This window comes from Antechinus flavipes, chromosome 2, assembly GCF_016432865.1.
Source record: "Antechinus flavipes isolate AdamAnt ecotype Samford, QLD, Australia chromosome 2, AdamAnt_v2, whole genome shotgun sequence".
Taxonomy (NCBI): domain Eukaryota; kingdom Metazoa; phylum Chordata; class Mammalia; order Dasyuromorphia; family Dasyuridae; genus Antechinus; species Antechinus flavipes.
Window position 1 is genome coordinate 256798375 of NC_067399.1, and position 16241 is coordinate 256814615.

A 16241-nucleotide genomic window follows, 5' to 3' on the forward strand; every position below is an offset into this window, starting at 1 on the left:
TTCTCTTGTCTCTTTTTTTCAAATTTCTTTTGTTGATTTGGCCAATAAAAGCATTAAGTACTTTATGGTGTTTTGGCAGATGATGTTTTCTTAATACCTCATGGTATAATGAAGTATTTTTGGTATTAGTAAGTCTCTTTTATGGGTCTTGGAATTAAACATACTTTTCTTCTCCAAACCAAAATTTTCTGCTCTGAAATTTACCAAGTCTTGAATAAGCAGTTCTTAGATACTTTTAAGGAATCTGCAAAGGGATGGCAAATTGCTCCCTCTGGTGGCAGAAATCCACGAAGTTAAATTAAAAACTGCAAAGTGGCACCCAAACTTCCATAGACTGTAGTGAATGTTTTCTCAGAAAGCCCTACCCTAGATGACAAACTTGCTGGAGCCCTAAGAGGATCCATACATACACAGACACAACAGATTCATTTCTCATTGCACAACAAAACAATTGACTTTAACCCTCAAGTTCCAAAGCCAGAGCCCCAGGCTCTAAGTATCAGCATGCTTACATGTCATCTCTGAAAGAAAGGACCAAAATCCAAATAGAAAATGCTTTCTTCCAGTTTTCTGTCACATCTCCATTCAACCTCAGCCTCTGCGAGACCTTGCCTTTGAAGAGCTAAACCACTTCCTGCCTGGGGCTACATACTTTCTTGATCAGTGAAGGTTCCCTCACATTGTCCCAAATGCCAGTCTGTAATTTTTCCCAGCCATTTTCCGCCTCCACCAAAGGGTATGTACTCTTTCCCCTTTTCTAGTTCTTATTCTGAAAACAACAAATCAATACTAAAACTGCTTCTAGAAAAGAGATGTCATCAACTGCCCTCTGGCTTCAATCACCATCCCAGTCATTTCCCAAAACAAAAAATCTCTACTTAGACAATGTATTCTTATCCCCAATTAGAAGGTATGCTTTTGGAGGATGAGGCAGCTAAGTAGATAAAGTTTAGCTTTGAAGTCAAGAAGATGAGTCTTTCTGAATTCAAATCTGGTTTCAAAAAGCTAGGAGACATGTGACCATGGGGAAGTCACTTAATCCTGTTTGCTTCAGTTTCATTATCTATACAATGATCTGGAGAAGGAAATGCCACTCCAGGATCTTCTCCAAGAAAACCCCAAATGGAGTCATAAAGAGTTGGATAGGGCTGAAAATTACATAAAAGTTTTTTGAGGATGAGGTGAGTCTCTTTTCTACACCTGTATAAGCAGTGCTTCACAGTGCCTGCCACATAATATGACAGTAAATGTCACTTCATTCATTCATTCATTTCTAAATATACTTAAAAACACTAAAAGTATTATAACTCTTTCCTGATTCTGGATTTTTACTACTCAATGAAAATGAAGCACATTTTTTCATCTTTAAATATGACAATGTTATGAATGTTCACAAAACACCCAACCAACCAAAGATGGCCTTAAAATTCACACACTCAATCTAGTTTGAATAGTGGGTTTTGTGGCTTTCTATTGTTCCACTCTCTGAAAATAAACTGCTTAAATTACAATTTCTACTACCTCTCTCAAAAAAAATGACATTCTTAAGTGTTGTGAAATTATTCCTCAGAAATTTGAACTGGAGAGGCACAAGAAAAGGAAGGTGTCTCCATTAGGTGCGTCATTTAAAATCCCTAATATAGAAGGATTCAATAAGATTATCATCCAGTGATTGGTCTTCAGTCTCTACTAAGCAGGATTCAACACACACACAAAAACTACCACAACCAGGAACATATAGTTTGATTTCTTATAGCAACATAGAAAACAAAGAGCACTTTTCATTCTGTATTTTAATTCAAAGAATCCCAGAGATAGAGGAGTCATAAGAAATCATCTAGTCTAACCCAAAACTGAACAGAATTTCCCTCCCAAGACTGCCCCAATAACATTCTTCACAGTAGTCAGTTTTTTTAAAAATTAAAAAGCTTTACTTAAACATATGCTTCTGATGAGGTCTAGATATGGGGTATCTAAATGAAATTAGGGTTTGAGGTCTAGTGGCAGATTCGGGGTACAGGGAGCCAAATAGCACCCCCCCCAACCCCTTTGGATTAGGCACAAGGATATGGAGTTAAATGAGGTCTAGAAGCCGATCAAAGAGTCCCCTGTAAGGAATTACTGGTCCGAAAAGCTAGGTTGACAAAAGAGGTTTATTATGGGGTTTGGAAGTAAGGTTAAAGTATAGTTAAGGAAATAGGTGACAGTAGAGCTAAGAGGACACCGGAAACAGGATTCCTGCGGACAGAGGGTCCTTGGGGTGCAGCATGTTTCGACCCTCTGCAAAGAGGGTTCCAGCTTGACTCTTTTATGCGAGATTCAGTTAAAGGGGCCCGTGGGTGGAGTCCCAAGTTGGTTTTCAGTGGGGGGTTGAGTTTGCTTGGTGGGGGTTGGGAAACCTGAGCAGATCATTAGAATGGGGGGCTGGGAGAGCCCAAGTTGGCTCAGTTCCGGGTGGGGGCTGGGATAGGTCCGGATCTTCTATTGGAATTCAAAGAGACCAGGATTTGTGAATCAAAGGTCCTAGCTTCCTGGATTGACAATCCACTGTTAGGAGGGGTTGGGAATCAGAAAGAAATAAATCATTCTACTTTCTTAAAGGGACCACAACCCGCATCACTTCCACATTTGTTCAACTTTGTTTTTGAAGCTTTTAGGAACCTTAAAACTGACTCTATAAAATCTATCATTTTTTCCTCCTTTTTTGCTTCTGGCCAGTAATTTTTCCCATATGACAGCACTTCGGACAGCTGAAGACGGGCATCTCGATCCCTTACCTGTTCTTGAAGTGCTGCCTAAGGATTAAGGAAATCTGGCCTGTATTTCAAATGAATATTTTTGAATTCTTACATTGAAATGATCAGTTGTAAAAAAGTTATAGGTTAATAATACTGGCATCTATGATACTCATTCAAATGGAACTTTCTCAGAATTTAGAAACTCAAATAATGAATTGCAAGCAAAGAAACACAGCCTGATGTTTAGAAAGATTGGCATAGGAACTGGGCAGGTGTTATGGAAATTATGAACCGAGAACCCCAGACCATATACTTGACAAAAATGTTTCCTCAGTCCACTTAGAGATGGAGCTGGATGAGCATACACAATTCTGAGGAAAGCAACCTTTAGCATGCATGAAGTTTAAAGGGAGCTAGAGAGAATCTAGATACAAATAATAGATAATAGCTGCACGGTGGAAGAAAGCCCCAGTGAGCAGCTGACGGAGGGAGTTAAAAAGGGACAAGTATAAGGTGAGACTTCTAGGAGGTCCAGACCCTAAAAGATCCTGCTCTAGTCAGACCACGTGAGTAACCCCGGAAGTGGAGGGAAACCAGAAGATGGGTATAACAGCTGGGGGTTAACAATCTTTTTTATGTGTAATTGTCCCCTTTGGCAATTTGATGAAGTCTGTAGACCCCCCTCTCAGAATTTCTACATTATTTGTGTCTACATTAATAATTGAAATTAGAAATTTCAGTTGCAGTTAGTGAACAGAAAGATGTAATCCTCCCTCCCCCCTTCCTAAGTTCAAGGATCCTCAGAAAGCTATCTATGGACTCTTACAAGGGAGCTCAGGTTAAGGATCCCTAGAATTCGAGTGTGGAGCAGTATCTAGGTGTGGAGGGACTTCAGGGAGCTATGGGGGGAGGGAAGCAGGTGAAGTGAGGAAAGGTGAATTAGACATGTCTCTGGGGCGGGAAGCAGAAAAGAGAAGGGTAGGGCAGGAAGGTATTTGTACGAGAGAAAAGAGAGGGCAAAAAGGAGGGGGGGGGGCAGAAGGAGAACAGGAAGGAGAAAGTATACTCAAGGGGCGGGGTGTGGGGAGGGGCAGATGGAGAAGGAGGGAAGCAGCTCCCTTAAGCCGCTGCCAGCTTCATTCTTCCCTCCCCCGAATTTTCTCCTGGAACACTGTGGTGCTCATGGAAAGGAAGGGCCACGAAGAACACGTGCAGCAGGAGGCTGAGGAGGGACTCCTCCGCAGCTCCTGGGCCGGAGCTCTGACCGAGGTAGGGCGCCCCCTCCCGGGCGCCAAGCTCTGGGTATGCCAGCCCAGCAGGCTCGCGCTCCTGCGCTCGAGGGCCTTAGCTCCGCGCGCTCCTTGCCTCTGCCCCCGCCCTCGTTACCTGGCTTCGCACCGCGCCTCGCTCTCCGCCCCATCTTCCTGCTCATCTAGTCCCGGGGGAGCTCCCTCCGTGGTTGGTGACGGAGAGGCGGCGGCGGCCGAGAGGGCCAGCGTCAGCGCCGTCGCCATTGCACCTCCAGATTCGGAAGGGGCCGAAGTCCCGGGTCGGAACTGGGAGGAGGTGGACACAGACAGACTAGGAGGAGGTGGCGGCAACAGTATGGAGAGAAGCGCTCCCACAAGGACTTCTGGGAGTTGTGGTTCTGCAATCTCGCCTTGATTTTGGCGAGCGGGTACAGTGAGAACTACAAGTCCACTGGGGCTATGTGGTAGGGCCTCCAGTGCATCCTGGGAGCGGTAGTCTTTGCTGGAGGCGATTAGATCCTTGATTGGGGATTTCTCTAGACGCCAACCTTACGGACACGTGCGATAGGCTGGGAACTTATTCTGCACAATTCCCCTTGCACTAGATTACTACGCCCTCGTTGAGCTGCAGTTCCAGGAAGTTTTGCTGATCACCCCGCTTTTATTCTCTCCTTCCTCAGATTGTCGCTGAGTATGTTGTCTGGATCTCTCTTTAACCTTATTACACCTTGTCTTGTATTGTAAGTTATCCTTATGTCATTTCATTCAAGCACTTACCTATCACCTCAACCCCTACTGCTATCAGAAAGTAGGTACCTCAGTCCACCTTGAGAACAGAAACTGTGATTTTTTTTTTCCATTTTTAAAACCCCCCTCCGTCACCAGTACCTAGTACAAATGTGCACGTGGTTTAAAAAAAAAAAAAAAAAAAAAACTTTAATCGAAGTCGTTGTTCAATGAGATACTTTCAGAGGAAGTTTAAGTATTTTCTACCCAGGACTCATCTTGGGTGACATGATCGACTGCTCACTCTCTTCTTCCCCCCATTTTCCCCCATTTCCCATGTCGATCTTCTGCATGCAGAGCACTAGGCTGAGTAGCTAAGTGGAATGTGGGAAGTTTTCCAGTGGTGACCAAGGAATCCGGTAAGAAGCAGATGCCCGGATTGCCCCGATGAAGCTCCAGAATTAGTTTCAATACCTCACTTCTCCAGACTTGTCTTGTGCCCACTACCCCCTTCCTGAAAGGAATGTTAGTACAGAGACTGAATTCTGGAACTTTGCATACTTCTTCCACTAACCCTTTACTATGGTTAAACGAACTTTCAAGCAAGCCCAGTGGCTTTAGGTGGGACTTAGGAATTTCGAGTTGAGTGTGACTGGGGCAGAAAGGGGGACTGAGACTGATGTGGTTCGAGGCGAATTTGGGGTGATTGAGGAATACTGGCTGAGGGCCAGGTTTTGGTCAGTTTCCAGAATTTTGCTGGAAATTTTGCTCGAAAGCATATAGTAGGCAGGAACCGGTTTCTGTATATTACCGTCTTCCTAAACCTGTCTGTTCCCAGAGCTCTAAGTAATGAAGGATTGAACCTGATGCAAAGGAACCCTCAAAAATGAAAAGTTCTTGTGACAACTGGCTCAAAACCTGTGGTTCTTCATTGACACGGGACAAAATTATTCTAGCATTCAAAGCCTTGTATAACCCTGCAACATCTTATTTTTGCAACTTGCTCTCCCTTACATATTGTATACAGCATTCTAGCCAAACTGGTATTGAGATCATTCCCTCTCTTGCATTTTCAATATTCCTTTTCCTGGGCTTCCTTCTCAGCCAGCAAAACTTACTTAGGTCTTCGCTCCCTCCCCAAGTAATCCTTTCAACTTCTATCTTCTTTCCTTCACACAATTTTAGTCTATATCCTTATTTCAGCTTTTTGTAAACTAGTTTCTATCCCCACCATTCTACAAAAATGATTCTAGGGGAATCACTGTCATTTTGCTTTGGTTTGGGTGATATTACACTCTTATGGATCTGTTACTTCTCTGACTGCTTGTCTCTTTTACAGATTCCTCATTCTCCCATCCCTTAAACATCAATATCCTCGAATTTTCTCTGCTTTCTTTAAACTCTACCATTTCATTATTATCCAGAGCTTTCCAACATCTTTTTTATGCAGATGATTTCTAAATTCTAAATTTCCATGTTTCCAAGTTCCTGCCATATATGGCCACCAAAAATATCATTCTTTTAACACAAAAGATCTTAAACTTAACTGAAAGGTTGTGTGATGTATTTGAAAGCCTTGGACTTGAGTAAGGAGAGACTTGGATTTAAATCCCATCTCTGACAATATCCATGGAAAAAATTAATCTTTGTGGCTTTTTACCTGTCAAGTGGCTACAATAGTACCTGTAGTACCTACTTCATAGTTATTGTGAGGATCAAATATAAGGTGCTTTATAAATTGTAAATGTTATTTCTTATTACTAGAATGTAAACTTTTTGAGAGCTGGGTGGGTATCCAGTGTGTATTTTGGTACCCCTAGCACCTAGTGCAGTATTTTACACAAGAGAGACACTTCATATATGCCTATTATGTCATTTTTTGCATTACATCTATATCAAAAAGTCTTTTATCTACATTTCTGAGGGACTTATTCTTTTTCCTTAAGATACCATTGAGATGACTACCAAAGCCTTCCCTCAGCTACCCAGTTATGATCCTTTTCTCCTTCAATCTCTTTAAAACAATTTTAACCTTAAGTATGCACTTAATCATTCTCTAACCTATATGCATCATAGTTAGTGTGTCCCCATTTATTCATTCACTTAAGAAATATTAAGCTTCTTCTACCTCCAAAAAACAATGCAAAGGCAATGGTAGGGAATAGGGAAGGGAGGGGAAAACAAAATTCTTATCTGTTAGAAAGGGGATAAGACCAGAATACACATATAGTAAATGTATCAGGGTTGCAAAACAAAGCAGTATGTGATATAGAATAGTGTACCATCCAAGTAGGGGAGTTGGGAGGAGGGATGACCAAGAAAAAAGCTTCATCTGAGACAGCCCCTCACAGTAAGGTCCTTAAAGGCAGGATTTATTTGTCTATAGTATTTTTGTTTTCCCAGAGAATTCTGGGTCCTTGGGAATGGGAAGCCAAGTTAAGTGCTGGGGAACCATTCTGGAAGCTGCATTGGACTTCCTTCCCCTTCTCAAACTCACATCTCCAGAGGAGGTGCTTCAGTCTCTGGAGCCAGTCTTCCTCAGTCCTAGTTGGTCAAGAAGGTGTGCGTGTCTCGATGCCCACTTGGGACCCTCCCTCTATCTACACAACAAACTCACTCGTACCCAAGTCATGAAAAAGAATCAATAAACATTTATCTGATACGGTCGTTTTCATACATACAGGAATCGGCTTCTAGCCCGGTCCTCGCTGGCCCCGGGCTTTACAGCACTGTACCCTCCGGCTCGGGGCCCTTACCAACTTTCACCCCGTGCTCACAGGTGATTAAGGAGGGCACAGATCATCACACTTGGGGGGGGGGGGGAGGGAGCGCTCAGCCTCGGGTAGGTCGCCGTTAAAACGCCTCTCGCAAATAAACACTTTGTAGATATAATATATATGTATATATGTGGTTACAAGGGATAAATTGAAACTTTTTTTTTCCAAAATGCACTTATGTCTAAGAACGGGCATAAAAACCAAACGAAGCCCAAAGGGAGAGGATGCTCTAATGGGCTGGGACAGGCCGGCAAATCCAGGGGTTCTCTCTGGACCTGCTCCAACAGGAGAGTCTGAATCAGCGGTGGTAGGGTGGAGAGGGGGAAAGCAAGACCTCTTCCAAGTCTAGCCTTCCCCAGTCCCAAAATGAACCCGACAGCAAGGGTCAGAGGCTTTTTGGGGAAAGTGAGGAATCTGTGAAAGGGCAGATTTCGGAGCCCTCGTGGAAGGTCGAGACGTAAGTATTGCCCCGCCCCCATGGCCTCTGCACATGCAAATAAAGTGCATCCTTTTCTTTTTTACCTTGAAATTCTGTCCACTTCTCTATCATACCCAAGCTCTGCCCGCCCCTTACCCGATCTCCCTGTGCAAGCGCTGGCCCTCCTCTCTGCATACACACACACCCATCCCCTACCACTGAGGGCTGGATTTGGGTGCCCCAGCAAGGTCAGAGGTAGATCTGGAGAAGGTGGCCTTGAATATGTCAGCGGCAGCGAGAGACTGTGTGTGTTCTGGGGATAGGGATATCCTAAGTCCGGAACTCGATGCCGGCGCTTCCCCTTCTGGGGGCAGAGGGGAAGCAGGGGAAAATCACGTTTGGGTGGGGGTGAAAGGTGGAGGGCAGTGGCTACAACACTCTAGCCCTCACCTGCCTACAGTGATTCTAGATGTGATCCAGACCTGCCCTTCCTTACCAAAACCAGTGGAACTACACACCCAATTTACCCAGGAGGGAGTAAAGTGCTAAAATCCAAGTTAATAGGGACCCGTCTTGCTCTGCAGTTCAACCCTCCACCCCCAGGGATTCCTTAGTGAGGAACCATGACTACTTGGTCTCCCAAAAATTAGCTCAAGGACTGAGGGCAGAGACCTCCTCTTTTGTATCCATGACAACTACCTCCACCACCCTCTCCACATACACCTCTGAACCCAATAAGCTTCTATTCCCTGGAGCCTCAGGATTGGGAGGAAATAATTAAAGGATAAGAAGATGGCTTGAGAGTAGAAGAAATGGTGTGTTTAAGCAACATGGCACATACCATCTCTTCTTAGCCTTTTTTGATCTTCTAAGCAATATACTTCTGATACTTCAAAGAGCTCAGGGCTAGGCTTGTTTTTTTTTTTTTTTTTTTAATTTCTCCATTCTAAATTTTCTCTGCTTCCCCTCAGGACTTTGGCTTTTCTCTTCTATTAATTTCCTCTTGTTTGTATCTTTAAATCAATTCCTGTATCTCCCTTCAAACTGGAGACCTCCTGATGGAAGGGATCAGTATGTCCCCTCTCATTCCAAGGTAAAGCAGAGGAAAGGGCCCAATTCCTCTAAGACCACCACCATATAGGATCAGCCCCTCTGATATAGGGTCTAATATGACCCTAAAGCCCTAGCCTAGGACAGGAAAAACAATGACATGTCCCAGCGCTAAGCAAAGGTTCCCATTTCTCTTTTTGTCCTTGCCCCCTGAGGATAGCATCAATCTCAGTCTTGGTCACACACTACTCTGAGGCAACTGAGTCAAATAAGGGGTAAGAAGGCTCAGAGGGGAAATTATCTTTGTGAGGTGTATCCCTGAGCCCAGCCTCACCATGAGGGTCTATGAGCAGGAAACTACCCTGACTATGTCCACCTCCCCCATGGACCTGTGCTGGGTGGGCCCTGCCCTGAAGGCTCTTTTTGGGGGTTGGAGAGATGAAGCCATGGCCTGAGTCACTAAATCCTCAGGCCCCTGACTGAGTTTCAGTAGCTGGAGGGAGTAGGGGAAAGTGGTCCTGGACCTGTCACTGTGATCCAAAATGTCAACTTCTGAGGCTCAGGGAAGCACTGGCTCCCCCAAAGTACAGTCGGTACCAGGAAACCCTTAGCACCAAAGTGTCAAAGATTAGACAATTTATAGTATAAAAAGGATATAAAATTATTTGTTACTTGTGAAGACAACTGGCTTTCTCACAATATCTAGGAGACACACACTGGGCAAATATAAAAATTCACATCATGGATTGTAGCTCCTACAAATGGATCCTTGGGGACACCTGGGGGAACAGAGATCCCTTCCCCAACCAGCCCACTTACAGCAGCCTCCTTTATGTCTTTAGCTACATCCAAACCTCCCTCAATTTAAAGGGGCTTTCTTCTCTTCCAGGGAGGGAAGGGGATAGGGTATTAGAGGGAAGACCCAGTGATAAACTGGGTCATAATTATGTCTATTATCTGCATTAATTGAGGGGACTGGTGGCACAGATAATCCATAACAGCAAATAATCCAAAAACAATTTGTTTTGGGAAGGCAGTGTAAGCTTCTGTGTGTATACTAGACTGACTCCCCTTTTTCATTCTGACTGGCTCCTCATCTCAGGTGACTTTTCCTACATGAGGTCACACTATATTTGTGGGAAGAAGAGGGAGAAAAGTCAAGCTTGACTTCTTTAAATTTGCTAGTCCGTAGCTACCACTTCCTTGTGGATTCCACCTTGCCTTGACCAATCTCCATCATAAGCCTGTAATGTGATGAAAAAAAATTCTGGATTTGTCAGAGCAATTGGATTCAAAGGTCAACTCTTCCTCCTTGAGGACCTTAGCTTCTTGGGGCTTCTATTTTTTAAATGTAAAATGAGGGAGTGAACAAAATGACCTCTAATGTCACTTCCAGTTCTAAAGCTACAATACGAGATTAGAATTCCTCCCAATTTTCCAAAAATCCACATTCAACTCTTCCTTGCTGCCTCCAGTCCTCTATCTAGTTCTTTCTGCCATTAAAGCTGAAAATAAAAGATCCCAAAGGAGATTCAGGAATCAGTCAGTTGGCTGGGAGCTGAGGAAATGCTCAAAGGCAAGGTTACAATGGATGCTAAGAACTTACTGGGGAGGATATGTTGGGGGCGATTCCTGGAGGAAAGTCTATCTCCCATTGCTTTCAAGAAATAAGAATTTACTGAACACCTCACTGGTGCTAAGCACTCCCATCTTGAGGACACTCAGTCTCCACCATCCACAAAGCAGGTGCCACATATTATCTCATTCCAACCTAGAGAGTCTGGAACCAGTAGGTCATTCTACAAGGAAGAGCAAACCAGGAGCTGTGGGCCCTTCCTATCATCTGCATCCCTAGAGCTGTCATTAACATTAACTCTACTTTCTAGTCTCTGAAGGCAGTAGCCAGGTTGGGTACTATGGTGCTGTGAAGCGGGGTGGAGGGGGGGAAGCTTCATATATGGAGTCAGGTTTGGAATCTGACAAACTCACTTCATTTCTCTGGACCTCAGTTTCTCATCTGTCAAAATGAGAGAGCTGGACAAGATGATCTCGAAGACTCCCTTACAGTTCTAAATCCTATGATACTATGACTAGAGAAAACTAGTAAAGGTCAAGTACAGAGAGAGCAAGGGGGCTTTGCACAACTATGTTCTATCTCTCACTATGACCAGTTCTGTGTGTAACTGTCACATACAGAACATCAATCTTTCAACAGAGGGGATATGGAACCCTGGAATACAAAGTACCAGAGCTATAGAAATTGAATGAAATTTACCTTCCCTATTTTCTGGCAATGTTCCTTTAACTCCACCAAGGAACCAGAGAAGTCAACACTCAGATAAAGAATGATAGATGGGCAAGTCACCTAAGAGCACAGCTCCCAAGGGAAGGGAATATCAGAAAGTGTTTCTAAGGATGTCCATATCTGCCCTTCCACCTCATCACAATATCAGTCAGCCCTTCAGTTCTTACTCTCCCTATACTCTCTGGTGGAGGGGAGTAGACAGATATAGAAGAGAGGAAAAAGACAAGAGAAGGGTTGAAGAAATACAAAGGGACTGCCAAGAATATAGGGATTCTATCCAAGAAAGTGGCTACAGAGGGTTCAGACTTATAGTACTGAGAGGAAGAGAAGCTATAGACATATATTGGGTCTTAGGTCACTCTTGCCTAATTCTTCCCAAGAAACTAGAAGCAATCCTTTTCAGAAACACAATGCCATGAGAAAACAAAAAGTGAGATTTCCTGAGAACAGGACCAGCACTTCTCCTATCCAAAGGCTAAGAAATCAGAAATGTAAATGTAGAGCTAGTAGGTACAAAAAAGTCCAGACCCACTCATTCCTTCAACTAAAGCAAAATCTGTCCCCTACCCCAAGTAGGAGACCTGAGAACCTAGGTAATCTTCCCTTTCCCTCCCCAGTATAGTCCTGTCCTTCCAGAAAGAAGTTCTGGACCTTTAGCTTTTTTTTCCAAAGTACCCCAAAGTCAGTTTATCCCTGGCAATGTGGGAAGAAGAGGGAGGTTTTCCTGGGGCCTCCACTCAAGATCACTCTTAAACAATTTCCAAGCATCCAAAGTCTTGGCTCTGAGAGATTATCTAGACATGGATCTCTCTCACTCCATCTCCTGTACCCCCAGTGCCCAGTAGCCTAAGAGGCCTCCAGACCAAGTATCCTATCAGTCCCCATTCTTCTCCTAGGAAGCCTTGCTACTACTCCTAAGGAACCTCCCCACCCCCACCCTTATTGCACTTTCTTCTCCCTTTGAACATCAACTGGTCCCCTCCTCAACCTGAGCACACTGCAACCCGTGTGTGTGTGTGTGTGTGTGTGTGTGTGTGTGTGTGTGTGTTTACCTGTGCACACCAACTGGCCCCTTCCCCAACCTGAGCACACTGCAACCCAGGCAAGCATGTGTATGACATGACAATGCATGTGGATGGACTAACTGACAAATCCTTAGATGGGCTGCCACAGCCTCTCTCAGTTAAACAAGGCTAAGAAGCAGGTCCCTGGGAGTGGTTTTCTTCTTCCTTCCAAAGGAATGGCCAGGGAGATAGGGAGAAGGATAGGAAAGCCAAAGGACGAGGGATGGGAGATCGGAGCCAGCTCCCTCCTCCCCTCCCTTCTCCTCTCCCTGGCCTGTAAACTCAGTCCCCAAACAGTCTGAGAAGCAGCCTGGCCTCCCCAATCCCCACCCTCTCCCCAGCCCCAGCCTCTGCTCACTTCTCAGGCACCTTACTGGCTCCCGATTTCCGGATGGGCACCATTCGGTTCCCTTTGTCTCGACCACCCAAGGGCCAATCGTCCTGGGGCTTGGGGGAAGTCTTTGTGGGGGGGCCCTCACAGGGCCGTTCCTTGGGTTTTCGGCCTCGCTTCTTTCCACTTGATGTGCTTTTCTTCTTCTCCTTGGCAGAGAGTTGCTCTTTGCTCTTGGGTTTGGGTGGGGAGTCTGCTGAGGTTCGGAACCAGTTCTATACAGAGAGGAAGGCAGAATGAAGGCTTGCAGATTCAGGAGCGATTGTTATCTATGTCTAGTATGGCTAAAAGGTCAGCTTTTCCTTAAATATTGGCTTCCCAATCTCACTATAACTACATGACCAACTCCCTCCTCCCATCCTTCCCAGACTCAAACCCAGCCTCCCCTTCCACCCATTCCTGATTCCAGGGGGACCAGGCTGAGAACCCTTGTCACTGGGATTGTTATTCAAAAGGTTCAGCTGACAGTCCATGGTCCTCACCTCTGAATGTGTCTTGATGATGTGGTATTTAACACCGCTCTCAGAGCTGAACTCCTTCTGACACAGGAGGCATCGATACTTCCCCACCAAGTGGTCTCCCTGCAGTACACAGAGCTGGGTTCATGATCCCCCAAGCCCTCCATCTTGGCCCTGTGTCACAAGGCCTCAGAATATGCTGACAAGTAATTCTGCAATCTTCAAACCCAAACAAAGCCAGGCAACACAAACATCCATTCTTTACCCCACCCCCAACACACATATACAAATCTCCCTCTCTTCCCACAGGGACTCAAGCAACTGAGAAGCTGCAGCCCCAGGGACAATGAAGTCTGTATGCCTCAGGAGACCTGTCCACTGGGCCATTTCTCAGAGAAAAGACCAGTAATCCTCTTTGGAAAGGAGGTCCCAACTCCCTGGGTTAAGTGGGATGCTGAGAAGAGAGGTCTGTCAGTCTAAATCCAGAATGATATTATATACACGAGTCTCACTTCCCTGGGAGCCTTCTTGAGCAGAGTAAGGAGAGCATTCCAGTCTGGAAAATTTTTAGGTTTTTCTCTTTCTCAGTCACATCCCATCTTACTTTCTGCAAACCACTATTGAGTTTGCTAACCCTGAGTTCCATCAGGGAAGCACCAATCATTCTTGCCTATGTGAGAAAGCCCTCCTCATAAAATATCTAAACTATCCTGATAAGAGGAGTGAAGACAGCTGGATATAATACTGCACCATGGCCTTAGAGCAGCCTCTCTCCTCTTGCCAAGATCAGATGGGATGATTCCTCAAGTTCTCTAGTTGGATACTTCTCTGCACTCTTATGAATTGTGGGTTCTGGGTGAGAAGGCTATGAGATCATGCCCCAAAGCTTTCCCTTGCTGCCCTGCTTCCCTCTTAGAGATTCCTGGAGTGTCTCCAGTTAAGTTGCAAGGCCTTCCATTAAAATAGGCCAAATAAAAAGGACTATTACTTTCAGCACTGATTGGCCCATCTAGCTCTTCCATGATGCCTCTTTGAGTCTTAACAATAAACCCTAACAAAGGGGAAGATTTTCCACTACCTTGGATTAACCAAGAAGGCATCGTTTCCTTCTGTTGTACAAATAACTGTGGAAGGATTATTTCCTTTATGTGAACCCCTCTTCTCATTGTGGCCCAGAAACTTGTACACAACTTTTCTATACCACTGCTAAGGCCCCTTCTGACAAAAAGAATCCTGAGTGAGGGAATAGAAGACTGACCTTGGTGCAATTGGCCAGGTGGGCTTTCAGTCCAGACACACTGGAATAGATGGCTTCACAGCACTGAAAGGGAGACAGAAGACAGAGGCAGAGGAGAATCATGGGATGTTGCTGCTTTATTGTATATAACATTCCCTTTTCTGGGAACTAATATCCCCTGCTGAGGTAACTGATAGGGTAAGAGTACATGGAACCTCTAAGGTTTCTTCCAGAATGTTAAAACTGGAAGACACTATCAGGTCCTTAGACCTGACACCCCTCCTCCCCCCATAGTACCCAGAAACAGAGTTACAGCAGGAGAGTTTCTTGGGCCTACTTCCAAGGAAGGGAGCAAGGAGTTAAGGATTGAGAACTTGTCTTTTGTTTGTGTCCACAGGAATCTCAGGCAAATCCCCAAATTTGAACTCCTTCTCATACTATAGCTTCTGTGCCCTCTTACATAAGGGCAATCTGAATGCTTGCTCAACGCCCCCAGTATTCAAGGAAGCTAGATAAGGACTCATCTACTCTTAAAGCTTCAGAACTTCTTCATAACTCTCATGTGTTTGTTTAAAGTCAGGGCTAGAGACACAGGCAGGCCCTTCCCAGGGAAGGTCAAGTTTGGACACTTTCTTCCCCTCCCCCACTTCCCCACACCTCTCATCCTTACATTATTAGGACAGTTGACATGACCTCTCTCCTTCACTTCGTTCTTCCACGTCTCCAGCAGCTGGGGATTCAGTGTTGGGAGTCCTGGCCGAGTGTAATTAAGCTGCCAAACAATGTGTGTGATGGACGACAGGGCAGCCTTCCCCACACATTGGCTCTCTTTGTGATGGGGGCAGGAGAGTAGGAGGTAATCTGTGGCCAATTCCCTTACCTCCCCGTAAACCCCATTCTGCTCAATCATATGTCTATATCATCCACTAATCTGGAACCACCATCATACAAAAAGAAGTCATGCAAGAAGGGATGGAAGGCATTCTCTACAGCTAGACACTGCACTCCAAAGGCCATCCCTGCCCCCCAAAGAGAGTCAAACAGCAATATAAACACTAAAAATAAACTGCATAACCTGTACTGGGGCCAGAGAGAGTGAAGTTAGGAGGCACTGGACGCCCAAATGAGGCAATGGGACACTTGTTTGGAAACCCAGTCCTTTCAGAGATAGAAGTGGACATGACTTTGGAATCCAACTATCATTTGGCAGTCATATGGTCAGTGATCTTCAAGCAGGTAACTAAAGAGGGCAAACGACCAGCCCCAAATTATTTAGCACTTCCCTCATCTAGCTGTCTCACCCTCTTGGTTTCAGGCACAAGATCATCCTTCATTCGCCGCTTGGTCCAGTCCCGAGCTAGCTCATCCTCTGCAATCTCCTGGAGGTGAAACACTGCCACCTGAGCAGACGTCCGGCGGATCCGTCCACTTGGTGTCCGTTCCATATCCATCTCAATATCTGGTTCAGGAGGTTTTCCTGCAGGCTCCTCCGGAGGCTAAGCAAGAAAAAGGTAGTAGCATAGCATTTTGGGGAAGTTACTAACATTTCTGAGAACAAATGATCATATAAACATAAAATTAAGAGAAGAGTGAAAAGGGTATCTTACCGGGGTAGGATGCTCTGAGCGGAGGTGATAGTCATGGCCAGCCTTGGATTTGTAGGTCTTACCACAGTGAGGACAGGTGAACACAGGACTGTCCAGGTCACATGGCTGCTTCCCACAGCGTCTCTGGTGATACTGGTACCCCATGAGACTAGAGAAGGCAGCTGCACATCCCTGTGAATACAAGGTTCATTAAAAGTGAGGAGATCTCACCCAGGGTTAG

The 16241-nt window shown here is 45.1% G+C and overlaps 1 protein-coding gene across 5 annotated transcripts in view; it reads right to left on the minus strand.

Moving 5' to 3' along the window:
• The window catches only part of LOC127549047 (uridine-cytidine kinase-like 1), a 67388-nt gene that overhangs the window by 29363 nt on the left and 21784 nt on the right, over positions 1-16241 (minus strand). For 3 of the 5 annotated variants that reach the window (XM_051976812.1, XM_051976813.1, XM_051976814.1), the window contains exons 11-16: positions 16022-16192; positions 15716-15910; positions 15085-15186; positions 14436-14498; positions 13202-13300; positions 12687-12934 (exon numbers count right to left, since the gene is read on the minus strand). In XM_051976812.1, the coding sequence (XP_051832772.1) occupies positions 12687-12934; positions 13202-13300; positions 14436-14498; positions 15085-15186; positions 15716-15910; positions 16022-16192 (878 nt within the window). Of the gene's footprint in view, positions 1-4124; positions 4884-12686; positions 12935-13201; positions 13301-14435; positions 14499-15084; positions 15187-15715; positions 15911-16021; positions 16193-16241 lie in introns of those variants that run through there. The other 2 variants (XM_051976816.1, XM_051976815.1) reach the window with 1 other exon arrangement.